Raw genomic sequence first — 20,000 nt, 5'->3', positions numbered from 1 at the left:
AGGATTTCGGAAAAAAAAAATAAATAAATCCTAGACATGCCAGTGTGAATATGGAAAACGCTCTTTTTCTAGCATACTCAGGATCAGTATCGCATGTCATCCTTCATGGGAAGTTAAGGATCCATATAGCGTGAGTCATCCGTAGCCATTTTTGTTTGTGTTTTTTGGTGGTAGGGTTTGGGGGAGCGCTAGGGCAGTGATATGAAGGTAAGGTAAGCATTGTCATCCAGCAGAGAGTTAAGCAATATAAAAACAAAGCTTGAAGTTATAATTTACATAAAATGTGGTGACTCGATGAAATTTCCCTTTGCAATCTTCGTTCTCCCATTTGTGGCTTGGATTATCATGTAAAAGTCACATTGCTGAGACAGACTGTCTATTGATAGATAGATGGCTTTTGGCCCATGTCCGCTCACTTCTCACTCCTCGTGCTTGAGTCGAATTTGCATGTTTGTGCAAATCTGTGGGAGCCGATGAAAGCTTAATTGATTTAAGAAGAGAAACTGGAACTGGAATGTTGAGTTAACCCTTTTCCGAGCAGCTTGTGTGGGTTCCCTTCTACATAACTCATCCTCTATCTACGACCCCTCATTTTCGCTACATTTCCACAATCGAGTATTACTTAATATTTGTAGAAAGGCTAAATTTTACAGTTGTTCAAAGAATATATTAGCATTTCAAGTTAACACTTATGGTTGCTGGTTATAAGTTGTGTGTCGATTTACATAAAAAAAAGTTGATTATCATCAGTAAATTGAATTCATGTTTATTCTGTGGATAGATCTGAGAAGCTTATATGTACAATATAGATATTTATTCTTGACTGTCTATGGAGTAATATGTAGAATTTTCACCTTAACAAAAAGTTTAAACATATATTTTTGCCTATTCAAACTTTATATTTTATTGCTATTTTTCTTTTACTTGTGACGTCGGTGGTCTCAGCAGTAGCGGAGTCAGTAAAATAATCTGTCAGATTTTAACGTCAGTCACATCAGTTATATGGAAGCTGTTTGGTGTTTTTTATTTATAATTTTACTTTATTCTTCAATATGAACAGCCTTAAGAATTCAGTAATACATTTCAAATTTTATTTCTATATCGAGTTTTGTATGAGAAAAATTTAAATCGCTTATAGTCCACGAGAATAATACCGTTGTTAGTTCATCAGGAAGTAGGGAAGCATACTGATGTAAAAAACAGGTTCCTCTCTACTGTAGGCGGAGAAAGGTATTTGGTTTTGGGAACTGGTATGTCTAATAAGGTTGCTTGCTCCTATTCCTATTCGTGTTTTATTTGAGATTGCTCTTTTGAATGCTGTTAGTAATTTACGAGAAGGCCTACTCCTCCCCCAACCAGTCAATTTCTGCGGTTACTTGTCTTATGTTCGCCAGACAAAAATATAAATAAAGTTGCTACCATTTTCCCCTCCTACATGCAACAAACTGCAGGTACCAGTCTGCGGCTCCCTCCGCTTCGATTTCTCAAACACTTCATCGTTCTTTCTGCTTAGTTTCTGAAATAAGGATTACACAGATTTTTATTTGTATTTTTACACGCATTTATATTCACACACACGTATATATATATATATATATATATATATATATATATATATATATATATATATATATATATATATATATATGTATGTGTGTGTGTGTGTGTGTGTGTGTGTGTGTGTGTGTGTGTGTGTGTGTGTGTATCATCATCATCATCCGTAACTAGTCTACTGCAGGACAAATATGATGGTATTAGGTTGGCTAGGGTACCAACCACCAGTTGAGATACTACCGCTAGAGAGGTATTGGGTCCTTTGACTGGCCAGACAGTACTACATTGGATCCATCTCTCTGGTTACGGTTGTTTTTTCTTTGCCTACACATATACCGAATAGTCTGGCCTATTCTTTCCACATTCTCTTTTTTCATACGCCTGACAACACTTATATTGCCAAACAATTCTTCTTCAATCAGAGGTTAACTACTGACTTTAATTGCTCAGTGGCTACTTCCCTCTTAGTAAGGGTAGAAGAGACTCTTTAGCTATGGTAAACAAGTCTTCTAGGAGAAGGGCACACCTGGGTACACTTTTCTATCTTATTTCTCTTCCTCTTACTCTTTTTGAGTTTTTATAGTCTATAAATGGAAGATCTATTTTAATGTTGTTCTTAATATATTTTTATTGTTCATTATTTCTCTAGTAGTTTATTTCTTTATTTCCTTTCCTCACTGAGCTATTTTCTCTGTTGGAGCCCTTGGGCTTATAGCATCCTGCTTTTCCAACTAGGGTTGTAGCTTAGCAATTAGTAGTAGTAATAATAATAATAATAATAATAATAATAATAATAACCTCAAAAATTTCTTTCCACTGGCGTCTGTTTATGGTCTTTCTATACCAGTTTATACACGTAAATTTTCTTCTATCCATTGTCTTCTCTTCCTTGCCCTGCTTCTCTTGCAATCGCTAGGGACCCATATATATATATATATATATATATATATATATATATATATATATATATATATATATATATATATATATATATATATATATATATCGGACACAGTCTGCGGGCGAGCCCCTACGTACAGTGACTCACATATATATGTATATATACATATACATACATACATATATATATATATATATATATATATATATATATATATATATATATATATATATATATATATATATATACATATACCTACATATATATATATATATATATATATATATATATATATATATATATACAGTATATATATATATATATATATATATATATATATATATATATATATATATATATATCGGACACAGTCTTTGGGCGAGCCCCTGCGTGCAGTGACTCACTTACCAATTTTGCCCTTGCAGTATGCCCTTGCACACCCACATGTCTTCTCACAAACACGAAATATATGCAGTCTTCATTCTTGTTGTGGTGCTTCGTTTTCAAGATGCTATTCGTGCATTTAAACGCCTCTGTTTTGTTACGACTGTTCCGAAGCTTAGATTTCAAAATCCTACTGATATGCTATATTAATATGCTTTTCATGTCCTTAAGAACAAATAATTGGCGAAGTGATACTGATCCATTTATGTAAACATTTGTTACGTGTATATACGTACGCTCGGATGAGCAAGAGGGTGGAACTGATAAAATCCGTATGTTTGTTTTTCCTTTTTGTGGTCTGATGAATTGACAAGTCTACTTACGCACTCGAGTCTATTCAAAATAGTCTTTTCTTCGTTGCCTTGCTGTCGTCTTAAAACAGCTATGGAAATTTTCATCCCAAGAAAACAAGAATCAAAGATATAAACTAGATGTTGAAAATTTTTAAAAATGTAAATCATCTTGGAATTTACTCAGCTGCCAATGGTGAATTTTAGACGGGAGAAAGATACACTTACGTATGTCATGGGCCTGAGAAAGAGAAGGAAAAAAAAGGGTTAAGGTACAATCCATTGTCTGTGAATGAAGTCATGCGAAATGAATGGTTATGTAACGCTAGGTACAAAAGGCCCCAGGCAGGAAATAATAACATAAGACTGAGCAACTTCTCAGTTGGTATTTCCTCAAGTCCTGTACATTTTTACAGTACCAAGTAGTTTTTCTTTTTTCTTTTTTGTTACATATTCTAAAGATTGTTTCATTTGCGAAAGCACTGTTTTTGTTACTCCTTGGCTACCCAAGACTAAAAAATAATGTCTTATGATTGTCCTTATTGTTTTTGAGAGATCCACTTTTGACTAAACCCATCGATTGCCTTGAGAAAAGGATTATGCAGATGATATTTGTTTTATTTATCGAATTTTCAGTTAGAGGCAAACAGTTACAATAAAATATTAAAACAATGATATTGTATTCTAGCTATTAATATTGCGTATGGATATCATTATCATATATGTATTATTGATTTATCTACAATTTTTATCTGATTATAATTATTATTATTTTACTTTTAAGAATTTTATTTTTATGTCTGAAATTAGCCTTGTTTCTAGTTACTGAGTAATAAAATGATTAAATGCCGTAGAATAATGTTCCAAGAAAATTATAATTGGATATTATATTATTTGTTTTATGAATCAGCTGGTTGATATGCAAATACAAAATGAAAGTCTTTGAAAAGGTGTTTCTTCCATTTATATAAATTTTCTTCTATTTCTCGATTTATTGTATTTAATGGAAAAATTCCTTGCTGCTTTAATCCGTTTATAACAAAATGTTGTCGATCTATTTCAGTACATTATTATTATTATTATTATTATTATTATTATTATTATTATTATTATTATTGTTATTATTATTATTTTTATTATTATTAAAATATACAGCTGTCAATAATAAAAGTTTGTAAAGCGTCCAAGACAGGTTAAAAAAAAAAAAAAATAAGCGAGAACCTAATTTTGAGCCAGTCTTCTACCTGCACCAACCAGTTCTTAAGCTAACGTCACCTCTATCATATCTGCCATTCTTATCACTTCCGTCTAATCCTGTTTTTGTGGCCGTCCATAAACTGTATTTTTATCTTCAGAAACTGTCTCTTGTAATTACCGCTTGTATTGTTATGAATTAGTTACACGGGGCGTGCATGGGTACTCAAATGTTGTCTGGCCAACTATGACATGCGTTATTGTTCGTTGTTGCAGTAGAAAGATATGCGGCCGGGTTGGATGAAATATGTGAATATATGGGTTTGGTAATTGCCATTTTGGTAAGTATGTAGGTAATCTATTGTCATCTTTATATATATATATATATATATATATATATATATATATATATATATATATATATATATATATATATATATAATGTGTGTGTATGTGTTTGAGAGAGAGAGAGCTTTAATCCTCTTTTATTTTTCGATTTGTATTTAAGCGAATTGTTATATTCTACTTTTATCACTGGTTTTATTATCGTTTAATTCTAAATATTAACTTCTTACATATATTTATCAGTATTACATATTAAAAAAAAAAGATAGAATTATTTCATGCTCGTCCTTGGTTCTTATTTTATCGCTGTTTATTGACCAATTGTTCACATTCAATTGCTTTATGAAATCATTTCACTGACGTGACTGGTTCTTTCGTTTTCAGCGTCATCTGGAGAAGGGCGGGTCCCTTCTGCAGGAGGCGGCAGCCACGGGTGAGACAGACAACAGCGTAAGAGAGTTAGCCCGAGCTCTCCACCTCCACCTTACCCAGTTCACCGAAAGACTTCACCACACCAGAGATCGCCTGGAGGACACCGCTCGCTGCTACCATCTCCTCGATAAGGTAAAGGAAAATCAGAGAAAGATATTCTGCCTTAAGATTTATCTTGGCATTAGGCCAACGCTCTAGGCTTCGGGGGAGAGGGCTTACCGCGCCAAGACCCTCCTTCCCTATATGTACAGTGGTATTATTAATACCAGTATTTGGTAGAAATATATTTGAGAGAGAGAGAGAGAGAGAGAGAGAGAGAGAGAGAGAGAGAGAGAGAGAGAGAGATTCCTCAATTAGCGTTTCATAACAACCGAGGCAGTGCAGTGTGTTCTAATCTTTTCCCAAAATATATTTCTTCACCTTACCTTTAACTTTGCCAATAGGCCTACTTACTATACGGGATCAATTTAAAGCTTTTTATCCATCTTGACCTTTGAACTTATTCACTTTGGATATCTTTCTTATTAATTAAAATTTATTTTGAATATTTTCTTTCATAATTCATAAAAATCACTTACTAATCGTGTTTATTGATGACATTAACCCACTTTTATCTTCCATAAAACATAAAAACAAAAATTCTTCCATTTTTTATTTATTTTAGGTGTCGTACAACAATTCAAAGAGTAGATCTTTGGTCACATATAACACTGAAAATGCTGGAGCTTTGGCGATCATAATTTTTGAAATGTGTATGGTTTTAAAACAATTACGTACGTTCAAATGGTTACAATTATCAATCAATCCGATCATCCTCGATAGATTGAAGCTATTTTTGCTCAATAAATGTATTGATTTTAATAGTTGATATTCACATTAATATTTTTTTTTAGCGTAGATTTGATTGCACACGTATATATGATTGCATGTGCATGCATGTGTTATCGTGATATAAAAAAGAAAAAAGTATATTCCCCTTTGATGAGAGAAAGCCTGTGTTTGATTTCGCTTGAACATCTCGAAGGTAGTTAGTCATCATAAAAAGAAAACATTCTGAGTGCCATTATATCCTTTTGAACAATAATTGATACCTGAAACTTATTGAATCATTTTTGTTCTTGCTTTGTACTCGATAGATTTCTTAAAATGCATTGAATTTATTTTTGGAAACTGAAAGTGCCAGAATTGGCTCTAATTCACTCCTTTCGGTTGTCTTTACATTTTCCTCCTCCATTTTGCAATCGCTGGTGTGTGATTAAGTGCTGTGATTATTAGTCATAAATGACTTCGCAGATTCCCTTATTGGACGTCGATTGGTAGAAGCAAATATGGCATCTATGACTGTTCCTTCTCGCTCGGAAAGCGTAAAATCTAGATTATTTCTGGCTGTATACGGTGGTAGACCTCAACGCTGACACACACCATTCGCTTTTAATGGATTTGTTTTGTTGGGATTTGGCTTTAAAGGCCGATAAGCTGATCAGGTATGGAGATGTGTCCAAAACCAGAGCTCCCCGCTGACTTCTATTTCCTCCTTGAGATGTTCATCAATAAGTGTTCTTGTAGACTCAGAAATCAGACGCGCCCACAGTCCTCTAGGTGATGTCTTGAAAGTAGACGAAATAAAGCAGGGTCACAGGGTCTTTTTTTTCATCTGAATATTGTGTTCCTATGAGTTCTACGCACAAACACGCTTACACACATATATACAATATAGATGTGCATGTGTCTACCGTATATACATAATTCGTGAATGACGTAACTTGTTGTGTTCTTATGCTTGACGTATATCCACTAAAATTTAGATTATTTGAATTACTAGATACAGCATGACTTGTAATAACTATGTTATGATAATAAAGATGATGATAACAACATCTCGAGGCCTCAGAGGTGAGCATTTTAGCAATATTCAGTTGGTCATGTGTCCAATTAGATTATATATTTTCTAAATTGCTTCTCTTTTTTTATCTGTTCTTGTTATATGACATGCTTAAGTATCAACGTCAGAAAAATCTTGATGAAAATAGTAGGGAAATAGTTTCATGTATCTATGAAAATGGGAGAAAGGTTCAATTTTTGGGGGGTCGTTAGGATGCTATGTCGTAATTATATATATATATATATATATATATATATATATATATATATATATATATATATATATATATATATATATATATATATATATCTGTCTTTCACAAAACTTTTCATATTCAATTCAGAACTCCCCAATGTATCATCGTGAATGTCAGCGAAGTGTAGAAGGTATGGTGGTTAAGACTGAAGAAATTCATTATCATGCTAGAGGTCTCCTTTCAGCCTTGATGCACCAAAAGAATGTCTTGAGGATGATGGGGGTTGGGAGTTTCACTGCCATCCGGACCATGAGGGACCTTTTCAGGGTCACGCCTTCCTGAGGAGTGAAGAGAGGGATAGGGCCATTGGTTGTAAGGGATGGCAAAGAAATGGTAAACTTGACAGTGTTATTAGATGGTCAAGATGAGTCTTGCCCATAAAGTTATTTGCCAATAAGAAAAAAAATATATCAAGTTTCACCAGGCCATTTAGTAGTGATGTTTTGTCATAGTGAAAAAATAAGGGATTTGGCTAGCTAACTATGGTAGAGAATAGTTTACAAAGTTATGCATTAGCAAGAGTAAAATAAAGTGCAGTTTAGTCAATTTTATTTAGATAAAGGTACAATTTTTATTAACATTGATCTCAGTATTAACATATCACAATAATGATTTAGTAGTATATTAATATAGTGAATTAGTGTCTGGCATTTAGATCCATAGTGAGATATGTTGGTCCTTTCCTGTTAATGAACTTCATTACTTCTGGAACTGGGAAATAGTGTCTTTTTGCTGACTAATACAAAGTAGAGATCACTATTGATCTCATGTTAGCCTGAGTTTGGAGTGTTAAAATGTCGTCTTGAATGTTATTCTTGATTGCTGTTTCTATTGCTGCAAAAGGTTAATGCGCATATGTATTATACGCAATTATTTTCATAGTTTGTTATATCATACCATGCACACTGATTAGTATCATGTCAGGCTGTTCTTTTCTTTATATTATATGATTAACATGTTGAGTTAAATTCATTTCTGGGTGTAAAGTCTTCATCTGATGAATCGTCTTCGAAATTCTGCTATGTTTTCTTCGTATTATTATTATTATTATTATTATTATTATTATTATTTCCTAAACTACAATACTAGGTGGAAAAGCCGGATACTATAAGCCCAGGGGCTCCAACATGGAAAATAGCCCAGTGAGGAAAGGAATCTTGCATATCCTGTTGTATATCCTGGGTTGCTTGAAATCTTCTTTGTTTGTGCTTTTTTTTATTCATTTTCGTTGTGCTTACTATCGTGTTCTCTGTTTCATCAGTAAAAATAATGTATTGTTAGTAAATTGTTATCTGCGAATATGCGGTTTATTATTGAGGGCTAGAATCTTCTTGGTCCAGCCCCAGTATTATTGCTATATTCGTTATTGTCACAATTCCTTGCTCTTGTGTGTTACTTATATTGTTATGGATGTTAATTGCATTAGACTGACAATTTCCAGTATTTTTGGCTGTTGCTATGTCGTAACTTGTATCTTTGCTTGTAGGGGATGTTCGCTTTGATTTTACACACACACACTTTTATATATATATATATATATATATATATATATATATATATTAAATGTGTGTTTATATATATGTATCTATTTATACACACACACACACACACACACACACACATATATATATATATATATATATATATATATATATATATATATATATATATATATATATATATATACAGTATATATATATACATATGTATATATATACATATATATATATGTATATATGTATATATATATACATATGTATATATATACATATATATATATGTATATATGTATATATATATGTATGTATGTATATATATATATATATCATGTATTTATATATGTGTGTGTGTGTGTTTGTGTGTATTTATAGATTATATATACACATATAATGTATATATTTATTTATGAATAAAACCAGGTCAAAGAAAGAAAGGGAGAGGTTATGGTCAACAATTTTTTGCTTAAGTAGTGCGTCCTTGACTTAGTATCTGTCCTTATATTGTTTATTGTTTAAACCTAACATTATAATTTTTTATGAACCCGTTGTGGCCGAAAAAACTGTAGCCCTGAGACTGGTTCCGATGATTGCTTATGATAAGAACACATTTAGCCTTTTTTCGTCATAGATGTTTTATCGTGATTTAGTGGGAGGAAATGAATGATGATTATTGTGGAGGTTATCTCTCTTCGCCTTAATGGAATAGGTCATTTTATTAATGGAAAATATAAATTGTAAGTGGAAGGGAAATCGAAAATTTAAATGGGTCAATGAATATTTGATACAGAAAGACGTAGAGTATTTGTGAATTGTATGAGAAGTGTTTAGATCAAGTCTAAATAAAGATGACAATTCTGAGATGAAAAATAGAAATAGAAAAGGAAAAAGGTAGCCCAAATATTCGTGTACGGAAGAAATTGATAAAATGAAAACAAAATCCAGTATACCATACTCGAACAAAATACTGAAACAGAAATGATAGATTTGCTTGGGTAAATTTACGATAATATCTTGTCACTGATATTAACAAGTATGAGCCATTAGAACAATTAAAAGTTGTGTATTTTGGGGAAAAAAAAAAAGAACAGACTCGTTCTTCAGAAATCTCAACAATAGACATTTCGGCAAATTTTTGTCCCTTAACAATGATGTGATAAAAGCTGGAAAATTGGAAAGGAATATCAGGATAGGTTGAAGCCCTTAATATTTTCAGAATAATTTGCAATTTTTTGTTTGATTGAATTATGTAATATAGCATAGTAAGGAATACCGTCATCAATATCAGACATTTATTTTCTTTGTAAAAAAAAATGTATAAGGAATAAAACAAGTTCTTTAAACGTTTAGTTATTTAGATGATGATAAAATCAATAATCGGATTCATTGTGGATCGATATTTGCTCCCCCCAATAACTTGAGCCACGTTCAAGAGGAGTTATGCTGGCTGGCAGCCGGAGTGGATAATGAGAAAGGGCATGACACCCTTTTGCACACGCCCTTTGTCATCATAAGTCCATTTTCATCATACACGCCCTTTATCTTGTGTACCCATCAGCCTCGTACTGTTTTACCAGCTATGTGGATGTGTAATCTTATCTTTATTTATGTTTTTGTACATTGAGTGCTATGTTATTAAGGCTATTTGTTTCAACCACGTTTGCTCTTTTTCTCTTGTAAATAATCGCCCAACCTAACCGAATACCCCAAGTTGAAACTATGCTAATACCTTTTATATCTTATTTTCAATCGCTTAAATGTATGCCCTCGTAAGTTACTAGTCTTCTAAGTTCTAAGTTCATAGCAAATATTATAAATTAACTTATCTGAGCTTAATATTTATCAATATATCATATTTTTGCGAGATTTCGATAACGAAATGAATGTCTGCAGTTTTCACAATGGCTAATGATTACAGGCCATACACTTTGCAGAAGTGAAACATGTTCTCCCGTTGGTCGCACTACTGTTTAACTCCCATGATAAGAATCTACGACTGTGGCTTGGCAAATCTTGAGTCTTGTTCGACAGCAGATTCCAGGATAAGCCGGGTCTCAGAAAAAAAAAAAAGTATTAAAAGGAAACAAGTTCAAATAAAAATTTTGTATATAGAAACACAAGCGCTTGCACAGAGAGACACACACACAAACATACACACACATACTATATATATATATATATATATATATATATATATATATATATATATATATATATATATATATATATATACAGGTATACATATATGTGTGTGTGCGACATTGAGTCTAGTTTACACTTGTTTGAGTGATCATTAAGAAAAAAAATGCTACCCGTACATATCGCTTTAAACACCCATGAGACATGCCGTGAGACTAGTAATCTTACCTAATGAATAATTGCTTAAACCATTTTTGAAAATGTGTATGGTGAAATCACACAAACAAACACACACACACACACACACACACATATATATATATATATATATATATATATATATATATATATATATATATATATATATATATATATATATATATATATATATATATATATATATATATATATCATCACTTGAGATGTACCTCGGTTAGCGTTAGTTGCTTTTATATACATTTAAATTTCGCACGAAGGAAAAAAACTATTTTCTTTCGTTTTATCCGTTGGTCATTTCTAACCGACACAATTTTACGGCTTCCCTGGTTTAAGCCTATTATACGGCCAGGGTGAATTTTTTTTTTTCTTTTTTAAGGAATTTTTTTTATTTCCTTTTAACCGCGCCTATATGGAAACGTTCCCTACGAACAAAAGAAGCTATTAAGAGATGTTCCCCCAAGTTATTGATGGGAAGTGAAGGGTTGTGAGCTTTGTTTCAAAGAATTTTGGGTAAGGGGCGGTCGAAAGGACTCTCCTCTAGAGCACAAATAAAATAGAAATACGCGTGCACGTATTCATGTGTGTTTCCATATACTTGTATCATATGTTTTGCCGTTTGTGAAACATTTTGTGCTGAACATTTATAACTGGAATGCTTTATTATTTTCCAAACCTCTCCATGTTTTACCGCTTTTGTGTTGAACATTTTATAATTGTGTATCCAGATTCACTAGAAATTTAGCTTACATGAATAATTATTTTGTGTTATAAAAGTTTTTCTTTATTTTACAAAATGGAGGGCCGTAGTACTGCAGTTTGTTTATATTGTTTGGCAAATCTTATATGTATTCTCGTTTAAGATGACAGGCTGATCTGACACTTAACAAAAATCCCGTAATCCCTTTGCCCTTCAGATTTAATCAGTCTTTTTGCATAAGACTTTTGAAGTAACCAGTTTAGAAGTTAAATCAGGAAGAATTTGCTTAGCTAAGCAAATGCACAAACCAGGTGGAAGCGACCGTGCTATATTTCCTATATTGCTTTTAGTACTACAGTAAATGGTTTAGGCTTAACATTCATATAAGGACAGGTTGAAGCTTCAGGTTAAGAGGCGGTTATAATCCCTTCGTTATCCTAAAACGTCGAGTATTTGGGTTCGTTATGACTGGGCGTTGAGCCCTTCTGCGGTGTCACTTATCTGTTTTATCAGTCGGTGTAGGGTATTTGTGGCTTCGTTAGGGAGAAGCTCCCTGTTCTACTGTCTTTATCTTCGATTCTTCCATTGCCATATCCTTAAGTGACTGGTCACTGGAAGTCTCGCTTTGTTTACACTTGTTCAGGGGAGGTTTGAGTATAAGAATTGTTTAACTGTTTGGTTTTTTCTTCTCTAATGTTAGTATTATTTCATTTAATAGAAAATTGGACATTGATTTTGGGGCTGGCCTAGAAAATTCAAGTCAAGATAGGAAAGAAATATATCTAATTAAATTTCTCTGGTTTAGGCACTTGCTTCTTTAATTATTTGGATTTTATCTTCAAGTTTGCAGTTTGTCCACTAGTACAGTGATTATATAAAGCCTGGAAGTTACGGTCATTTTTCTTTGACTCAGGTAATGTAAGAAAAAGATATGGAATGTTTGAATCATGTAAATTGAGAAGAGAGGGGAATGGTTGAATCAGGTAATTTGAGAGAGGAGGGGAATGTTTGAAAGGGGGTAAATTGAGAGAGAGAGAGAGAGAGAGAGAGAGAGAGAGAGAGAGAGAGAGAGAGAGAGAGAGAGAGAGAGCGTCAACCAGACAGAGTTTTAGAGAGGCCATCAAGCAAGCAATAGTTTGCCGAATAGACCGGAAGTGAAGACGGAACCAGCTCTTATTTGGAGTGAGCTGACAGTACGGTGTTGCTATCAGTTTCTGCTGTAGAGACTTTCACCGCGGAATTATGTCCAGTTTCTAGTGACTTCTTTAACATCTCTCTCTCTCTCTCTCTCTCTCTCTCTCTCTCTCTCTCTCTCTCTCTCTCTCTCTCTCTCTCTCTCTCTGAACCGTTGAACGTAAAACTAGATAAATATAAATTGCTTATGGAGCCCATTAGATGTGTATGCGAGCAGAGAAGCAAGACTTCCTGAATGATGTTTCCGTTAGGAATATTATCTTATTCCTTCAATGTATAACGTGTTAGTGACTGAAATGTTATATATTATATGTAAAGTCTCCTTCTCAAAACCAGTCGTTATCTATTGTTTAATTACGACACTTTGTGTTTGTTTCATCAGGTCTCTTTTTTTCTATTTTTTCTTTATGTACTCTATAGGAATAAAATTGTTTATGGAAAAGTAACATTAACTATATTTCAGGTATGTTGCTATCTAAAATTGTGATATCGAATTTTGTTTTGCATATTTTTCCTGGAAACTTTTTCATAATGGAATTGTTTAACATTGTGAGAATCTCAAAGCGAATAGTGTTACCAAAATCCAGTCACTCGTAGGAAATTATCATGTATTAAAAAAAGTTGTGGATTTCTAGAGTACAAAATTTTACTAACAGTAAGAGATCACCCGAGTTAATAATCAGTATGCGGGCTGAACTCGAAGGCTGTCAGTAGTCAAAGAGACAGGCAGACCTATAAGAAGCAGCAAGGAATCTCTTATTAAGTAATTTACAGAAGATCTTCCATTGCCTCGAAAGAGATAAAACCCATGATATAAAGATGATTCTATACCTAAAAAAATAATCTAATGCTAAGGCCAAAAGGGAACTCTGTAAAGTGTATTTTCTGCCCTTGCATGAAGTAAACCAGAGAAATAAGAGGAATAAACCAGGATCTTAAATTATTTTTCCATCTGTGTTTCTTTTTTCTCTGTTGTACCGTTATATCATTGATTAGTTGTTCAAACCCCTTAATCATTGTCCCAAAGTGTATTGCTGGTTACAAAATGCCAGGTTTCAATGTTAAAGGAGAGTAATTATTATTTTCGCAGTTATTTGACTCTCCTTTCATTAGAGGTACTCGACAATGTATTTCAAGGATTTCATTAGTTAGGATTAAAGGTTGGAGAATAAATGCTTAATTGCAATAATTCCTGCACGATTAATATTTAAAGTATATAACTACGAGAGGGTATCCGATGGAAAATAGACATTTGTTGGCTTCTAAATGTGTGAGTCTATTATTAAAATGCGTCTAACGGTATGATGGTTGCTTTTCTTGGTGTTTTCCTGTTTTTATAATTTCCATTTTTCGCAAGGTGAAAACGGTAGACGTAGATTTTAGCAATATTCGTTAATATCAAAATACTTGGATATCAACTAGTTTCATGGTATCGCCATGAATTACTTTTGATCCCTGAGTTAAAGTTTGCCTTTGGTAGATTTTAGAAGCTGTTGCTACTTCCGTTCATAAAACAACACTGTATTAACTACGATCTACAGAATAGACTATTTCTGTAGGCCTTGGTATTAATCATGTAATTTAGTACTTTTTGAAATATTTTTATGTTTTTCATAGTTTCGTCTACTAATACTTAATTTACTGGAGAGAATTCTTGAAGAAATATACCAAAGGCAGCATTAGTCTAAATGCCATAAGACTGTTTCATAAAACGTTTCCGCATGTAATATCTCCAAGTGAAAAAATTAAAGCAATTTTATGTCTTTCTGTGGACGATTTTTGGGAGAAGTGTCGTGTTGTACGATTATAGACTGTGCGTATTTTGCCTCTGTAAAAGAAAACACTAAATGGATTGATGAGATTAAAATGCCTTCTTAGAAAAGGTTGTGTTCCTGCGGTTGCGTCCTAGATTTCAGGAGAGAGAGGAGAGAGAGAGAGAGAGAGAGAGAGAGAGAGAGAGACCACGTGCGTTCATGGTGGGAGGGGTAGGACTTCTCGTGTGGTCATAGGAGTTCTCTCTCTCTCTCTCTCTCTCTCTCTCTCTCTCTCCTCTCTCTCTCTCTCTCTCTCTCTCTCTCTCTTTTAACGTTCTTCACTTTCTTTGAAATGTTGTGCCACCCACGGTACCAGCCGGCCAGCCCCTTTAGCTCTGACGTGTCTCTGGTGGAAGAGAAACATTGGTTTGAGAAGACACACTCTTTGCGTTTTTCCTTTCTTCCTCCCTTCCTTCCGTCCTTCCTTCCTCCTTCCTCCTTCCTTTCTTCCATGTGTTTCTTCCCTTCTGGAATGTTTGTATATCATTTCTGAGAGAGAAAGAGAGAGTGGAACTTAACAGTTGAGTTTTTCAACCTTCAAGGTCAAGGATATCAGTCTTCATCAAAGGCCTCTATGGAAGAAGACATATGTTCAATTTTATCAAGTCTACTTAACTTACTCTTTTTTTATTTTGATTATTTTACATCCCAAATCATTCTTTACACGTGTTCGTTTCAATTGGCTTTCATATATATACGAGCACACACAAATTATATATATATACATATACATACATACATATATATATATATATATATATATATATATATATATATATATATATATATAATATATATATATATATATATATATATATATATATATATATATATTTATATTTATATATATATATATAAAATGTGTCATTTACAGATTTTACGATTTGTATGGATTGGTTATGTATGCTACTTTTCACCTTCGCTGGACTCTTACAGAACTGGCCCGAATAAATTGGGAGGAAAAATAGATGTTGAATTAATTGATAGAATTAAATAATCATACAGTAAATATAGGCGATAAAAATAGAGATAAAAATCTCCTATAAATAGAAATTTTGATTTATATATAAAAGCCATGCTTCTTAAATACGTTAAGATTTTAATAATAAAGACACTCAGAATCCGATTGAATTCCAGACAAAGCTTTTTGACCAAAACATAGATAATTTAATTTCACATTCCCGCTACTTGAACTTAAATATGTCATAAAAACTGAATCTTGTGATTTTTTAAGGTAAAACTTATGTAAATATTTACATTCATGGGTCATTATTTCTTCTTATATAACATGTTTCGTTATCACGGAAAAATACAAATGATGTTTAACGATTTCTGAAACCGTCTCCATATATTTCACTTTTTTTTATAGATCACATAATTTAAACATTTAGCAACAAATGTGCTATTTATATATCTAATTAACCATTTTATTTGTGTATAAGGATGCAAAGTTGTGTCTCTTGCTGAAAATAATGGTCCCCCGACATTACCCCATTCCACATTTTAAAGCCTGGGTGTTCTTAATTATCTATTGGCAGCGACCTTTGCTGGGTTTTCATGTTTATTATTATTACTAATACTATATTGGCTAAGCTATAACCCTATTGGAAAAAGTAGGATGATATAGGCCCTGGGGCTCCAATAGGAAAAGTAGCTTATAGCGAGGAAAGGAAATAGGTGAATAAATTAACTATATATGACTAAAAATGTAAAATATTTTAAGATAATTAACGTTAAAATAGGTCTGCCATATATAAACTATGAAGAGAGACTTATGTTAACCCGTTGAACATAATAGATTTTGCAAATGGCCTATATTTTGTGATCAGGAATTCTTTTGTAAACTTCGTATATGTTTTCCGATTGGTACGAGTAAATGCTTTCTATCATTGAAACTTGAGGCTGGGTTAAATGTATTTTTGTTTACATTCATTCTCGTTAATGAATTCCAACGACCGTTTCTCGCTATATGATGCTACGGTGAAGCCAATTGCCTATCAAAGTATTACTTTTGTTTATAAGTTAAACTGACATTTTGCCAATACGGACTCGAGCTGTTTCGCACTGTCCCTGTCCTTCTCGACCTGTTTCCTGCTCCTAGCAGCCTTTCTTCGCAATGTGGCTTGCTAAAGGAAATGCCTTCAGTCAAGTCTCCGCGTAATAGGATCAAGAATCCAGTTTCACCGGAAGCGGTTGTCCTCTAAACCTAAAGGATACCACTTTGGCGTATTCTTCCCGTCATTGTATCATTAATCGCCTCATGTGACAAACGGGATCAAGGAAATACGAATTCAGTCTTGACTCCATTTACATCTGCACATTTTATACCATCATGTTGAATCAGTAGCCTTTATGGTATTTTCTCCTAGTTATTTTTACACAATGGTTACAGGTACAAATACACTGCTAAATTTAAATATAAAGCAAGTGCTGCATCCTTTTATCTTGTTACCGATGTTCTTCATTCATACATAGTTATACATTAGGAAATTGAGTACTTAGACGTATGTATATATATAATATATATATATATATATATATATATATATATATATATATATATAATATATATATATATATATATATATACAGTATATATATACAGTATATATATATATATATATATATATATATATATATATATATATATATATATATATATATATATATAATATACAGTATATATATACAGTATATATATATATATATATATATATATATATATATATATATATATATATATATTATCCATATACATATACAAAAGTTTATACCATCAGCCGCAGCTAGTCCACTACGGGACGAAGGTCTCAGACATACCAATCCTCTCGCATCTGTTTATGGGCTTTCTATGCCAGCCCACACCTGCAAACTTTCTTAGCTTGCCAATCCATTGTCAACTCTTCCATCCCCTGCTTCTTTTGCAAACTCCAGGGATGTTATTCTTAATGTCCATCATTTATCAGTCATTCTCATTATATGCCATACCCATGTCCATTTCTTTTTCGTACATGTTCGAATATTCTCTACTTTAGATTAATCTCGATTTATCCATGTTGCTCTTTTTCTGTCTCTTAGTATTATTCTCATCATTATTCTTTCCAATGTGCTTTGAGTTGCAACTAGCTTACGTTTTAAGGCTTTATTGAGGCTCAAAGTTAATATATATATATATATATATTATAATATATATATATATATATATATATATATATATATATATATATATATATATATACACTCTGTATATATATGATACAATTTTTGCCTATTAAGATTATTGCGGAGCAAGAATGTCTTCAGATATTGATGGATTGTTTGCTGGCTGGTACGATTTTTTTCAAGGTTTATCCATGAAAATATGAACCTCATATTTTTCTGGTTGACATAACTAATATCTTCTCAAAACTATTTGGATTTCTCAGTCTGTGGTTAGTAACTTTCGAATAATTTACATTTTGTTCTTTGAAGATCTTAGAAAACAGTTAGTACTGGCCTGTAGCACGGCCAGGTTTCTTGTTCTCTCTTGTGCATTTGTTCTGGCTGCAAAATCATCCGGTTGGATTATGTAATTATATTTAATTCCAAATAGAGGCCAATAATCAGAGTGGCAGATGAACTGCTATTTACCGTTACTAAAGGTTCCTAATGATAGGGCTTTGTAACTCCCTAATTTCCTGTACTTTATGTGTATGGTACTTTATTATGTTCTCTAATATTGTTGTAAACTCCAATCCAGGCACTCTTAGCGTCGAATCCACATTATTTAGGGCAGTTCTCTGTCACGGAAACGCACTAAAGAAAAAAAGGTATTTCATAGATTTATCGGATGTGTGTCTACTTTCTTTTGCTAAATTCAAGAAAGTCTGTTGACGTAGTTAGCACGTAGAACGTTGTCTTACTGACGTGAACGGCGTGAACATGATTCACTGAGGCACTGACCACGACTTCCGCCATCGAAATTTCTCTTCACACACATACGTACACACACACACACACACACACACAACGTCCGATAGTTCTCCTCGAGTTTGTATTTCCTTCAGATTTTCGAGTTTCTTAGCCTATTTAAACAAAAGCATTCAAGTGTTTTATTTCTTGTTTTATTAGAAATGCCCCTGTCTTCCTAATGTCAACAATTTATTATTCGTAGTAGTTATATCTTTCAAAATCTTAAAGTTTATTCCCAACCGTCTTATCTTTTAATAACAAGATTTTTTTATGGTAAGGTTTAATCGTTTCAACTATTTTTTAGTAGGAATGTCTCTCTAATTTCACGTTTATATTTGTAATGGCATATTCACCTGTATTTCAAGTATTTATTATTAATAGCCATATATTTCACAATTCCAATTGATTACTTGTAATAAGAACGTGTTCCTAATTTCACGTATTCATTCCAGCAACCATGACCTCCAAATATTTTGGCCTGTTATGATTTCTCGAAAAACATTGTTTGTTTATTCGTAGTGGAGGAAGACCCACCTCAAGCTTTTTCTCGACTCGGAACAGTGACGCATCCTCTTGTAAAGGAAGAAATCGAGGGATGGATGGAGATGTAGTCGTCATTCCTGGATGTGGAACACTGACCACTCCTGCTTTCATTCTCTGGCCACAAAATTACTGTTCAATGGCCTGGCCAGGAAACAAAGTTCCCACTGTAGAAGAAAGTACACAAATGGGGAATCTCTCTCTCTCTCTCTCTCTCTCTCTCTCTCTCTCTCTCTCTCTCTCTCTCTCTCTCTGACATACACACAAATGCATGCTTTCGAAATAGCTATAATTAGTTGTGTTAGTTTGCTAATTGCTTGCAAAAACTTTATAATTCCTTTTCCTAATTTGAGATGTGCGGGAATGTTAGCCGATTTTTCTTATTATTATTATCATTGTTGTTGTTGTTGTTGCTGTTGTTGTTATTGATTTTATTGTTGTTCCATATAAATTCGATTACAATTAATTCTCTTGCGTAGTATCTGCAATGAAGATATCCCGTTGAGGTGTAATGAGGGGGATATGCTTGCAACCAATTGGTTATTGAAAGAATAATTTTGACTTTCACAAAACGGTGTAATCTTTTGGCACCTTGAATATAAATTTGTGTTCCTTATTTGAAATATTCATTGCAGACTAGAAAAAATATATA

The 20,000-nt window shown here is 32.9% G+C and overlaps 1 protein-coding gene across 1 annotated transcript in view; it reads left to right on the top strand.

Moving 5' to 3' along the window:
• LOC137654555 (uncharacterized) overlaps positions 1 to 20,000 on the top strand; it is a 162,399-nt gene that overhangs the window by 125,410 nt on the left and 16,989 nt on the right. The window contains exon 2 of the mRNA XM_068388284.1: positions 5,113 to 5,292. Coding sequence (XP_068244385.1) covers positions 5,113 to 5,292 — 180 coding nt within the window. The remainder of the gene's footprint in view (positions 1 to 5,112; positions 5,293 to 20,000) is intronic.

The sequence above is a fragment of the Palaemon carinicauda genome, chromosome 15 (genome assembly GCF_036898095.1).
Source record: "Palaemon carinicauda isolate YSFRI2023 chromosome 15, ASM3689809v2, whole genome shotgun sequence".
NCBI lineage: Eukaryota > Metazoa > Arthropoda > Malacostraca > Decapoda > Palaemonidae > Palaemon > Palaemon carinicauda.
This window is presented reverse-complemented; position numbering and strand designations above follow the sequence as displayed.